Raw genomic sequence first — 14,230 nt, 5'->3', positions numbered from 1 at the left:
TGAAATGTAGAAATCTTTTTATATTTTTTTTTAACCTTTTTTTCTATATATATATATATATATATATATAGCTCTAGTAATAGAATTCCTTCTTTTTTTGTTTCATTAAGAAAAAAAAAACAAATGAATAATAACAACAACAACAATTATTAGTGCCGATGGCCGATGGATATGGCAAGCCCAAAATTTACAATTCAATCATTCCACACTTGTGAAAAATCAGATTGGCTCTAAAACTTCATGCCGTATAAATTTATATTTATTTAGTTTAAGATACTTAGTTTGAATTGGTAAAGAGGTTGGTCTCATTTTTTTAAATCTTTTTTTTTTAATTTCAAGAAAAAATATATTTACCCCAATAATTTTTTTTATTTATCCCTACCAATTTTGAATAATACACAAAGTATATAGTAGGCTCAAAATTATATTCCCATCATCAAATCAATTAAATGAGTATATTAAATTTAAAATTATTTAAAAACACTTGAAGAAAACCAAATTCTTTTAAATAAATTAAAATTGTCCCTGCTGGATTTAAATTTTAGCCACACCAACTGATCTAACATCTAATTATGCACCATTTATTGAATGAGTTTGTAAAAACAATTAGTAATAAGATCATTTAATATCATACATGTTGCTCGTAAAATTAGGTCATGCAATCAAAGCGTAACACATGTACAGCAGCCCCCATGACTAATATGCCCTTATAAAATTAGGGAGAAAAATTAAAGGAAAAAGGTAAAATGAGAAGATCTCAAGAAAAAAGCTTGAGCCCCCTACTAACGTAGAAAGTGCAAAGAATGTCTCTAAAAATACCTTAAGATTGCCACATAGTGATGGCTGTAACAATAATAGATACTCCACCAAAATTGTTACACGTTAGCATGATATAGCCCCCAAAGTATCACCTCAAGATATCTCTCAAAAGGTTATGTACACCAAGAGTGAGAGGTGGAACCAACTACGCTATAATCTTTTTTTTTTTTTTAAATACTGTTATACATAACTTTACTGATATTATATCAGGTATTACAATTAATATTTACAAACAGATTTTACAATTGAGACATTTTTCGTGGCATGTACTTCTCTGAAGCGCTGCTCAAATTCTTTAAATCCTCCCAAATATTCGAGAGATGTCCACTCCACTCACATTTCGTGAGGGATAAACTGGCTCTACTCAATTATTTGATAATTGAGAGAGGATTGTAAAATACCCCCATAAATATTTTTATGGAGGCTTGAACCCTTGTACTCAACATTGTAAGTGTAAGGGTTCTCCCACTGGACCAAATGCCCATTGGTAACTAGGCTATAATCTAAACCATCAGTAGAGGCATTAGCTATTCCGAAGCCTAATTGACTCATTTCAAATGAGCAATAAGAGATTAAGACATGCTGCCATTGGGAAAAGTCTCCCAACTAACGTGTGTCCATCTCCGACGCTAAAGGATTCGAGCTTGATAGATAAATTACCAAGAAACCTCACCTACGGAGGAAAATGGCTATTTGATGCATGGATGCGTTCGCCATATGGAGAAGTGAATCATTGTTTATCGAGACTGGGTTCGGTCTTGGATCAATTATCATTATTCATTCCAACGGTGAGGCTAGTGCCAGCCCAGAGCAGTAGTGTATTAAGCCATGTATGATGAGATGAATTTGACTGATAAGTACTCTTACATTTTCCATTTTTCTGGGTTTCCGGGCTTTTTAAGTGTCCCTCCATAAATTGGGCGGGCCCATCAGATCGACTTAGTTTGGCAGTCCTTTCACCTCAAACTACTACTCTCATGTTTCATTTGCCATTGACATTGAGGAACTAGGCCCATAAAGGTCTACAGGCTGCGGCAGATAGGAAAGGAAACTGTAGAAGCAACGCGCTTCAAACGACACGTCGCTGAAAGGCGTGGTATGAGAACGACATATCAACGGAAGTTTCAAAATCATTACAGATAAAAGACATACGTTGTACATTTCTTCTTCATATTGGTCCCAATACAAAATATTGAAATCCTTGTATCTGCGGCGGTGAAAAGAAATAGAAACACTAGTTAGTTATCAGGGAAGAGTTGATAAACATGAGGGTGCCTCTAAGTTACGTTAAGCGTAACTTACGTTTTTTAGAAATGAAATCTAATAAATGAGGAAAAGATAATTTGAATCTTTTGTCAAACATTGAGAGTATAAAATTAATGAACTATAAACAACCATACAAGACGAGACGATCCTTTTGATCAAGCAACTACTTATAAATTAAAACAAAGAAAACTGGATGAAGCAGACAAAATGCAGCCATGCAGAGTCACATCCACGAAAGCCACGTTTCTTTTTTTATTTTTCTCTCTCTTCCTCTGACTTTTATTCATTCTCAATACAAGCACAAATAGGACCCCATATGATATGAATCATTCATGCCTGCAACTGCACCATAAAATTTCATTAAACTGATGAGCAGGCACATGGGTCTCTCTGGCTTCTTGTCTTCTCTTTAACCTGTCCCTTGCCTCTTTCTTTCTTTCTTTATTCTCCCCCTTTTTTCTTTTTATCCATTATTTTTGCTTCTGTTGTTTCCTAGTTTTCACTGCATGGTTTCAAGGATCTTTCTTTGTCTGTCATACTTTTTTGATTCAGTAAAAAAAATAGATACCCCCAAAATTGAAAAAAAGAAAAAGAAAAAGAAACTTTATCTTTTGTAATGTCTCAGCTGTAAAAGGATTCCTTTTAACGATGTGTGTTTTTATTGCTCTCTTTTTTATTCTGAAAATTTATTGTCTTTTAGATTATTCTTCTGCTTTCAAAGTTACTATAATACTAACTTCCCATGATTAATCCAACATGAGATGACGCCAATTTATTAACAATATATTACTAATTAAGTTAAAACCTTTGCTATGTCTCTTTAGTTGAATTTTTAAGATATTTATTAAAAAAATCATGAGATTGTTTAAGAATCCTATTTTATTATTCATGAATTTTGTTCGCACTTTGAAAAGCTTTTGTAGTATTCATTTAGCAAGTTCTCTTCTCATCCGGATGCTTTTTCATTTTCATAAAGTTGGAATCTACAACAATTTGATCAGAAATTTTGCTTTACCCTTTAATTACGTCCCAATTTTTTCATTGCAAGACCCAATTTTTCTTTATAAAAAAATTACACAACAAAAAATTGATATTAGTAACCAAAAAAAAAAAAAAAGGACAGTTAAACAAAATTTTAAGATTTGTAATGATTAATATACGGTACATATTTTATCAGGGCTGAGCTCAAGGGAAAATTTTAAAGGGACCAAATTTAAAGTTTTAATTTTTTTGTTATTATATATTAGTGATTTAGTGGGCTTTAGTGGGTTTGGTTGATTTATTTTTTATTATTTTGATGCTATCATTAGTGGGCTTAACAGTAAAATTATAACATTATCTAATATATAAATTTTATACACTAATTATGCAGGGACCAATATAGATATTTTACACCAACTTTTCATATTTTATTCAAAAACCCTAAACTTGAATAGCTTTATGTTCAAAGAGATGAATGGCTCAATGTGAAACTTAAGTTTAGTTTTAATAGTAAGAAGCAATCTTCTTAACACTTGGGTACTCTTGGGTTCGAACTTGATAGGTGCATCAATTAATAAATAAATAAATAATAGATGTAGGTCTTAATGTTAACCAAAAATACACTTATGTGCTTAAAATAATTACATGTAAATAACATTAATTATGAAAGTTTTTATTCTAAAAGGTAAGTTTAAGGAAAGAGAGACGCATGAACAAAAGGAGTTATGAGAAGTGCAAGATGAGAAGGTCAATTGCATTGTAAAGAAGCGGTAACTATAAAATTTGTTATAATTTTGATAGTATTCATCAAATGAAAGGGAGATACATATATATGATATTTTAAAATTCCGGATTGAAACATTTCTCTCTCTATATATAGACACACACTCGAAAACGACAGATTATGATATTTTTTGAAGACCTTGATGATTTAACATGAGTGCTCAAATATATCTTTTGATTTAAAAGTCGTGATCTTGTTGTTGCCTTTAATTTATATTTTCAAAATTAATTGAGCACCTACGATCAACAAAATAATGATAGCCAAAGTTTAATAATTTATCTGCTGCTGCTATTTTTTTGTAGATGATGATGATAATAAAGACTTAAGAGAGAGTGGGAGAAGGTAATGGGAGCAGAATGGGACTATATCTTTGAATGGCTCTTTTTTTTTAAAAAAAAAAAAAACTGAAATAATGTCCTAAACTAAATAGTAAATAGAAAAAACTCAATCATGGAGGCAACTTGTTAATTTGCAGCCTGTTAGTGGGTCCATTTTAAAGATATATTCATTGTTCATTTTTTATTTTTTCAATGATATGATAGTGCAATACATCCCCTACTTAGTGTAAAGTTCAATGTTTCTTTCAAGATTGAAGTGGACATTGCCTTCACCAACGACAAAATTAATTAGATTGTCAAAGTTATACTTTTCACTCATAAAGTTTTATTCCAATTAACTCACTACTATAAGTGTCAGGTTTCAAAATTTTATGCCAATAATTTCTTCAGAAAGGGGTTCAACTTTGGTAATTAGAGATTTCTAAATACTTCGCAAGAGATTTCAATTTTTGTTAGCAAAGTTTCAGGTTTATAATTGAACATCTCACAACCGGTAAGTCGTTTTGGATCCATTCTTTCAGTTAGTAATTATTAGTTATATACTGTATTTTAAATATGTTACGATCTAACTAAAGTTTTTCTCCCCAAACTTAAATAATCAAAAGGATACAAGCTCCAAATTTGGCACTCCATTTTTTTTTTCTTTTTCTTTTCATTAGAGGGAACATAGAGGTCCATCGTTGCCAATCATTAAATAGGAACAAAATAAACAATGATCACCAATTGTATAAAAAGAGCTTGCTATATATACATCTCACTTTTTCCCGAAAAGATTAGCCATAAATAAAGGTACGTAACCATCATTATTTGTAATTGAATGACTGTGGCCAACTTAAAAACGTAATATGCTAATTGGAGAACTAGACACTCAAAAAAGGATCTGCCAAACCAAACAGGGTCAAAGTGGATTAACAACTTCGGTATTGTTGCCGAAGTTAATTTTTTTTTTTTCCTCTCATATTGCTTAATTAGACTGTAAAGTAGTTGCAAATTAATGGGTCAGATATTTGCTTGTTTATTCATATTTATAGTATAACGCTGCTTTTTTATGAATGTTTTCTTTTTTGAAAATTTTATTTTGATTGATATTATGATGTAAATAAAAAACAATTCAAAGTGAAAATAGTATAATCTCGTGCAAAAATAGTTTTTTTTTGGGGGGGGGGGGAGAATGTTGTGAGAACTTACAATTTTTTTTACTTATTATTTAATAATCTTCATTTTGGTACTTTTACATCATATATTAAGTTATCATATTATTCTTTTAATTTATTTACTTTATCGCATTCTAATTCTATAAAAGAAATTATTTGATAACCACTTGATCACCAAATCCTTTATCTTTATGATAGGAAGGGATGACTTTAAGTATAGGTAAACAAGGCAGTCGCTTAAGACCCCATATTTTTTGAGGTTTTTATTTTTTTTGAGTAATTTTCTCAATATTTCTCTAATTAATAAATATCTTTTTTTAGAATTATGTATTGTAGAAAAGCCTATTAGACATCTTTTCTAATTAACAACTATACTACAATTAAGATTTTTTTTAGAAAATCAATATTTGGTAATCTTAATGTTAAAAAGATATAATTACTAATACTATTTAACCATTAATTCATTCATTATTAGTCTTTCTAAAAAAATTAAATTCTTTACATTTTCAGTTTCCTTAAAAAAAATTGATCATTTAAAGTTGAAATCTTTGACTTTTAATATTCCTTTTAATTTCTATTAAAACCTTATAATATAAAAAATCAATATATAGAAAATTTTCTTGCCCCTTTCATTACAAAGAAAATTATTACATTCATTGGTTGATTTAAAAAAGAAAAAAGTTTCTTGAAATTCAAAGTTCATATCTATTATCTAACAATCAATCCGTCATCTCAACTTTCAATGTGCAGTCATTTTTCTATTTGAAAACAATATTGTTCTTATTTATTCCTTTATTTATTTTTGTAATGATTCTAATGGAAGTAAAAAAGATATCTTTTAGACTATTTTTTTTAAAATTTGTTTTTGAAAGCTTTTAAAATCTTTTTTTATTACTAATAAAATTTAAGAATTAAAGATAAAATAAATTTTTGAGTTTTTTTATATTTCTTTGAGTATCGAAATTGTAAAATAAAAAGAGACTCCACGAAAAATTTTGGACAAAGACTCTAAATTCTCTAGAGTCGGCTATAGTAAATTATTTATTACTTTATATTTTTAATTATTAGTACAAATTTCACATTATGTGGGCCAATGTTTTTTTTTTTTTTGGTTTGGTTTGGAAATCCTTTTGATCCAAACACAATATCATTGATTGATGAATATGCATATTTTGATTTAACTAATCCTTATGTGCAAACATGACACGTGCTTGAAATCTCATCAACGTTGGTAGTTACATATATTGGGCCTAGGTGATTGAATAGCAACTTGTACAGAACAAGAGAAACAAACAGTAGTCAGAAATTTAATTATGCTAACTTAATACCATGATTATTAAAGATTTACTTAAGAGACACTGGCAGCATCTCTGTCCAACAAAACATGCCATGCAACATCGTAATCTGAGGGGAGCCAGAACAATAAAGCTCACAAAAACAGGCAAATTTCAATGCAACTAGCAAATAGCAATTGGCCTACCTATCCTTTCAATTCGACTCGCAGAGGCAGAGTTGCTTTCCTAGGGAACACAAAATTTCATGTCTCTCTTCTATTACTGCTTTGAGACTCACTCAATTGTTACTGTTTAGAATCTTGACTACTTCTATTTCTCTTTGTGGTTGGTAAGTTGCCTCTTAATGATTTTTTCTTTTTGGGTAAACATGCAAAGCCACTGTTGAAAAATAAGCACATTAGCTGCCTTTTCTTTGAGTTTGGTAGCCCATCAAATTTGGTAAGAAAAGTTTAACCTAGATAAAAACTATTTTATGATAATTACCTTTGCACGGCTATCTATAACTAAAAAAAAAAAAACAGAAAATTTTAAAGAAACAGTTTCGGAGATTATGATAAGAACTTCAGTGCTCAATTAGGAGAAAAAAACAATGAATACCCACGATGCAACAGACGTCAAAGAATGTGATACCAGCTAATTAATATATGACTTCAAATAAGCTTTGATTGCTATTAAATTTGTTTCATTTGCTATAAACAAAGTGATGATAATGAGGGGGCAACAACCTGATACTTGATATTTTAGCCGATCATGTATCAAAAAAATATGTATACACATATATAAAAAGATTAAAGAGAAACGGTGTTTTGCTGATATTTCCTCCCTCTGATATTTAAAAAAAAAAAGTTTGATAAATTTTATGTTCAAGAGAATATTAGCACAGTAGAAACCACTTTTAATTGACAATAAAGAACGAGACAATCAATTAATAGTATCATATCTTTTTTAATACTCATACTATTAGTTCTATTCGCTTTCAAACGTTCTCATAAAATACAAATTGGTCGTGCCCATGCAGTGCACAATATATTACTCGAAATTAATAACATAGTTTATATATATATATATATATATTCACCATGCAGCGAGTCGAATTGAAAGCAGCAATAATAGAAGAGAGACATGAAATTTGATTATATAAAGAGACATGAGATTTACACATGAGAAATATAAATCTCATCGTTGCTATTCAAAAACCAAATACAACAAACTGTATGGGTAGTTGGTACACATGGCTAGAATTGCTCAATAATTATGAGAAAAAAATCTTGCTGCAATGGCCACACCCATGTGAGAGGCAGCTACTCTTACTTTTCACTGTCAAGCTGGGGCTACTGAGCTTCTTTTTCATCTTTTATTTCTTGATCATGTTCAAATCACCTAGTTATATCTAATTCTAAACATGAAAAAAGGTGAAAGAAAGTGTAATATTTGATGATCATGAGTTGGGCACCGAGTGAGAAAGAGAAAGAGAAAGAGAGAGAGAACGAGAGAGAAAAAAGAAAGAGAGATTCAGCTATGCATGCCTATCATATTTATTTGCTGTGGGGCATTCTAAAAGAGGACAAATGATAAGGGCTATGTCGTGTATACAAATATAACAGCCATGCTACCCATACAAATCCCAACACCTCTCGTTATTTTCCAGCATCAAAACAACACTCAACAAGTACTCTTTCTCTCTTTCTTCAATTCTTTTATTATTATTATTATAATTATTATAATCGTCATTATTATCAATTGTATAATTAGCATTATCAAGCTAGAGAATGCTATTAAGCTAATTATATACAAATAAATAAATACTTGTGGGACACATGACAACAAAATTAAATGACCCAAGACAATATATTAACTCAGTAAAAGCCTCTTTATTTAAGTGGCAATAAGATTGCGAAAGCTGTAGGGCCTGGGAGGAAAAGATTGATCGATTGTAATTTGTACACACAGGTCACAGGGAGACATTGACTGGCTTCCATGTTATGTATTGTAATGAAATAAATTAACCAAAACTTCAATCATTTCTACCAATTTTGGCGCGTGCGGACCACATAGCTAGAGTGGGGAGTGGAAGTAAATGACTAGTTTCATTTTAGATTTCATGTAATTTAAACGGGGGAAAGAAAAGCAGAGATAGTAAATAGTTGTGTCAGGAGGTTAGGGCTAAGTGAACGTGCACAAATTAACAGATCTAGATCCACTCAAAAGCTTTAGTTTAGCAAACTCCACAGTCCACACACCCACAAGCTCTCTGCCACTGCTACCCCTCTTGGGTTTTGTGTTATTTCTTTTTTAAATAAATTCCAAGGAGAGAGTTTTTATAGCTTAGCTGAGCCTGAGCTTTGACTGACTGCATGCCCACTGTTAACTTTCTGCTCAGACCCAGCACCAGCAGCTGGGCAGTACTGAGTGAGAGAAGTAACGAGAAGAAGGCAGCAAAGCAATTGATGGTTCCTTCTTCAGCTACTGCGTTGCAATAGCTTCCTTCTGCTATTACACTATTATATAGCTGCTGAGAGCCTTTGAAAGAAGGCGGTGGTTTATATATATACTTAGTCTTTGGCTATTGTAGTAAATTTCCTGAGATCAAATAAAAATTACAGTGCTTTTGGTGGTTGGTCAAGGTTCTCTCACGGGTAAGGCCGTACTCTCTGTGTCTCATGCCCTGAAAAATTGTTTTCAATTTTAATTTTGGTACAGGAACCGAGAGATAAGTTGTAATATCTCCACTTTCCACTCCACTCATTATTGTTATTATTATTAGGTTTGCTGTATAAAGAAATTCAACTACCAAGATTTTGATTTCCTTTTAACAAAGGCAACTCTCATCAGCATCCATGCTCTTCCTCAATATTTTCCAACAACTTTTAGTCACCACACCACACGAGAATACTCTCCCCTTTTATCAACTTTCTTTTCTTGTTACCTTTTTCTTTTCTTGGGTTTTGCAGGAATAAGAAAAAGAGGAGAGACACTGCAATTCCACTCACTCATCATCATGGGACTTGGAGGAGAAAGTTTGGTAGGTAGGGCTTGTTGAGAAAGAAGTTTTACTTGTAAAGTGAGACCTTTCACTTCATCACTACCCTTCTTACCCGTTAGCTCCAGCTTAGCAGCCTCAGCTTTAGTTCCTCACTCACTCTCGCTATTCTGAAAAATTTAACCAAACATTTGGAAAGGCTTGGGGTTGGTGTAAAATCTACACCCAACCCACATCCCCATCATCATCATCACTTCACCATAATCATCATCAATCATCTAAGGTTGTTTCTGGCTAGCCATGGATGGTTATGAGGCAACAAGAATTGTTTTCTCAAGAATCCAAAACTTAGACCCTGAAAATGCTTCTAAAATCATGGGTCTACTTCTCCTTCAAGACCATGGTGAGAAAGAAATGATTAGATTAGCTTTTGGCCCAGAAGCACTTGTTCACTCAGTGATTCTCAAAGCTAGAAAAGAGCTTGTTCGCGCTTCAAACTCACCAAACTCACCTTCAACTCCATCTTCCCCTTCTCCTTATCTAGCAAGGCAAAACTCCTCTTCCTCTAGGCTTCTTGGCAGCAACAATCTCCCTCCTCTCACAATACCAAGTGGTACTTCTTGGAGCACTGCTGTCACTGATCTCCCAAACCCTGATGACTTGATTCCCCAAACTACTACCACAATGAATTCTTCAGCTCTGCCTTTCTATGGAAATGGAACTGGAAGTGGGTCATCTGATGTTATAGATGAATATCAGCTCCAGGATCAACTCTCTTTCCTCAATGAAAGCTCCCAAAATCTTGGCAACAAAAACCAAGATTTGTTCTACCCATCACAGATGGACTTATCATCAAGCCCGCCGAATGGTGCTACTGACTCCATGCTTTTCCCTTCTTACTGGGGAGGAGGATCCTCTGTTCACAGAAGAAGCTGCTCAGTGAGTGATGTTTTGGGCTCTTCTTCAGATGATTTGAACTCAGGACTTGGATGGAGGCCATGCTTGTACTTTGCTAGAGGCTACTGCAAGAATGGAAGTAGCTGCAGATTTGTTCATGGCGGAGAGACTGGTAGTGGAAATCTTATGGGTTCTGATGGTGCTGCTACTTTGGTTGGTTCACCTAGCAAGATGGAGCCAATTGACCATTGCCATGAGCTTCTTAGATCTAAATCTGCAGCTGCTGCTCAAGTACAGCAGCAAAGATTAGCTGCTGCTTCTCAGCTCATGGGATCGTCCTCTTTTCCTTACTCTCCTAAAAGCATGAACTTGTTTCTCCAGCAGCAACAAAATGATACTCAGAGGTACTTAAGTAGTCCTTCATTAATTGGGCAGTCAAAGCTCTGATAATTTATGTTGTTAAGTTTCTAATTATGAAAAATGCTATAGGGCTGCTGCTGCTGCTGCTTTGATGCTGAATGAGGATATGCACAAGTTTGGCCGATCTAGGCTTGAAAGAAACGATTTTTCGATCAACGGCAGTGCCGGAATTGTGAATCCAGCCTCAAGGCAAATCTACTTGACTTTCCCAGCTGATAGCACGTTCAGAGAAGAAGATGTTTCAAATTACTTCAGGTTTCTTGATGATTCTACGTGTAAAATTTATTAGTTTGTTTCTGCAAGTTGAAAGACTGATTTTTTTTCCCCTCCCTCTTTTCCTGTTGTTGAAGTATCTATGGACCTGTGCAAGATGTGAGGATTCCATATCAGCAGAAGAGGATGTTTGGATTTGTCACTTTTGTCTATCCAGAAACTGTGAAGATTATTTTAGCCAAAGGAAATCCCCATTTTGTTTGTGATGCAAGAGTGCTTGTTAAGCCTTACAAGGAGAAAGGAAAAGTTCCAGACAAGTACAGGCACTTGCTCTCTTCAATCTCTTTACTTTTCGTTTTCTCTTTGAATTTCATTTATGGTTGTTTTTCTTTCTTTTTAATTTCAGAAAATAAAAAGAAGATACTTTTGTTATTTATTTGCAGGAAGCAACAGCAACAAGTTGAAAGAGGAGAGTTTTCTCCTTGTGGAACCCCAACTGGGCTTGATTCAAGAGACCCTTTTGACCTTCAACTTGGTAAGAATCAAGAAACGAAAAAATAAAAATAAAAATAATCGTTTTCATTCATTTTATTGCAGTACCAATTGGATTTTCTTTAATTTCCTGCTTTTGTTGGTCTTCGTAGGGGCAAGAATGTTCTATAATAATACTCAGGACATGCTGTGGAGGAGGAAAATGGAGGAGCAAGCTGATTTGCAGCAAGCCCTCGAGCTTCAAAGTAGAAGATTAATGGGGCTACAACTTCTTGATGTTAAGAAGCATCATCATCACAGGGCTCTTTCTACTGGCAGCCCAATTCCTTCCCCAACTCACTCTCCTAATATTTTCCATCAAAATCTTGTCTTTCCTCCACTTCACAGCAGCAGTGCAGAACCCCCACCAGGTAATAATCTTCATTTGTTTAATTTTTAGATCAAACTAAAGAGACTAAGAATTTCATTGATTTTTTTTAACAGAGAATGGTTCGAGCCCTTTGCCCACATTTTCTGCTCCTGCTGCTGAGAAGCTTGTTGCAAATGGCAAGGAATTCACCAGCTGTGAAGAAAATGTCAATAGAAAGGATACCTCCCTTGATGAAAACAATGCTGTGCCAGAAAAGTAAGAATCTTTAGCTTCTTAATCACATCTGCAAAACCCATTAATTGATGAATGTTGTTCTTTACCTTACATTTTTACTAAGAAGATTCTGTAATAGATCATGCCAGCGCCGCCCCCCCCTTCTTTTTTTTAAACTCCCCTGTTTGAACTTTGTCATTTGTCTTGATGTATAATTTTTTTTTTTTACCAATTGAATCTTGTTGCAGCTTGGAGCACAATCTTCCTGATAGCCCCTTTGCATCTCCTACTAAAGGCACTGGAGAATACTTTTCAGCTTTCTCAAATAATGCCAATGGGACCGAAAAAGATGCCGCAACATCTGCTGCTAACAATAATTTGGTTTCTTCTAACTTAACCACTGCTAATGCTTCTCTAGACATGGCATCTTTCAAATCTTTTAACTGTCAAATGCCTAGGTAAAAAAGAAATATCCCCTGCCAAAATGTTACTTCATGAATCATCATCGAAGTGCCTGAAATTTTGATTCTCTTTTTGCATCATTCAGGTTCTCATCTGGGCATGGAGCCATAGGAATGTACACGGGCACCGGTGGACCGACTTGTCCTGTGGGAAACTAGTTTCTTCCTTCTACTTGGGTAAAAATTCAGATCACCAACTTTGGATTCTTGTTCTCGCAACACAATCAAACAAATTTTGTCGCCTTGTATTGACATTTGTTGGCTTGTTTAACAGGAGATTACGAAGAATAAAGAAACCAAAAAAAAAACTTACGTCAGAGACTGTAGGGAACCACCACAGCTTCCAATCCTACTACCATCATCACCACCGTCATCCTCATCCTACACGTTCGGTATGGGCTGGATATTGGGTACTATACCGCTACTACTTACTACCATACAAAATTTGCATACGTAAAAATGCTGTGAAGGAAGTGGGTCAGCCATTCCTTTCTTTGTTGTACTATTTTTGTCTTTAATTTCATTAGTTGAAGTCGTTTGGACCACAGGTTAAAAAAGAAAATTAAAGAAAGAAAGAAAGAATACAAAAGAAGAAGAAGCATCACAGTCAAATGTTATAATTGTAGCTGTAACTTAATTACTTCCCTTGAGCTGTAATTTTCTCCCTTCCCTCCCTTTTTTTTTTTTTTTTGTTTACCGCTCCTCGCTTTCTTCTTAGAAGGAACAGGAGAAAAAGCCCTTATGTAGTGTTAGCTTGTCAGTCTTTTTGTACAGCTGAAGCAGAATCCAAAGAACAAAGAGAGGTAAAAGCACTTTGTAACTACAATGGTTTGTTTGTAAACTCATTCCGGGGTTGTAAAATGAAATATGTTGGGAGTTTTGGGTGGCTTTCTTGGAACAGAGAAAGGGAAGGTTGAAAAAAAAATTTGTCCATTTCGGTTAGAAAGTATCATTGTAACAGTTGTTCAGATAAGGAAAAAGAAAATAGGCCCCCAAAAAAAAAAGGAAGTGTCTCATATGCTCTCGTCTCTTTGCTACCTGTTTATTGTGGTGGGGACACTTTTTTTTCTAAAAAATAATAATTTTCGTGCCATTGTTAAGGGGCAAAGAAGAAAGGGCCACAAAAGCACAATATCACATGGTGAGCTGACAATGCTCGTGAGCCCTACTGACTGTTTTTTCAGTAATCTAACAATTGAAGTGCCAGCTTGTCTGTGGGCCATGGTTACCACCAATTGCTATATGCTAACCCCTTTTGATTGACGCCACTTTCTCTACATATATTATTTGTACCTTGGGTTCGGTCCTTTCTTATTATTATTATTTTTTCCTTTTGGGGTTTTTTGGAGGGATTGAGATTCATTATCATAAATCATACCCTCTTTCCTTACTTTTAATATAATCACGCTCTCAAGGCCCTCTCGTTGGCAGGAAAGGACACAAGCACAGACAGGGGTCTTATTATTTATTAAAAGAAAAGAAAAGAAAGGCCACGACTAAAACAAAAGTCTGATTGTGAATTTGTGATGCGCACACACGCACCCACA

At 33.9% G+C, this 14,230-nt stretch overlaps 1 protein-coding gene across 4 annotated transcripts; it reads left to right on the top strand.

Moving 5' to 3' along the window:
- Positions 1 to 8,839: 8,839 nt before the first annotated feature.
- On the top strand, positions 8,840 to 13,506 carry LOC18043731 (zinc finger CCCH domain-containing protein 53). Of its 4 annotated transcripts, none has more exons than XM_024185575.1 (10): positions 8,840 to 9,273; positions 9,589 to 10,918; positions 11,004 to 11,189; positions 11,285 to 11,470; positions 11,591 to 11,682; positions 11,792 to 12,049; positions 12,123 to 12,264; positions 12,471 to 12,680; positions 12,770 to 12,860; positions 12,958 to 13,506. In XM_024185575.1, exons 2-9 carry the CDS (start codon positions 9,918 to 9,920, stop codon positions 12,840 to 12,842), a joined length of 2,148 nt encoding a protein of 715 aa, XP_024041343.1. In that variant the 5' UTR covers positions 8,840 to 9,273; positions 9,589 to 9,917; the 3' UTR covers positions 12,843 to 12,860; positions 12,958 to 13,506. The 4 variants fall into 4 exon arrangements, with proteins under 4 accessions (XP_024041343.1, XP_024041342.1, XP_024041344.1 ...); XM_024185574.1 differs by having other exon boundaries at positions 9,402 to 10,918; XM_024185576.1 differs by lacking the exon at positions 8,840 to 9,273 and having other exon boundaries at positions 9,303 to 10,918; positions 11,285 to 11,464.
- The last annotated feature ends 724 nt before the right edge of the window (positions 13,507 to 14,230 follow it).

Source organism: Citrus clementina, unplaced genomic scaffold (genome assembly GCF_000493195.1).
Source record: "Citrus clementina cultivar Clemenules unplaced genomic scaffold, Citrus_clementina_v1.0 scaffold_4, whole genome shotgun sequence".
Classification (NCBI taxonomy): domain Eukaryota; kingdom Viridiplantae; phylum Streptophyta; class Magnoliopsida; order Sapindales; family Rutaceae; genus Citrus; species Citrus x clementina.
The sequence above is the reverse complement of the archived record's forward strand: the minus strand, read 5'-3'. Positions and strand labels throughout refer to the sequence as shown.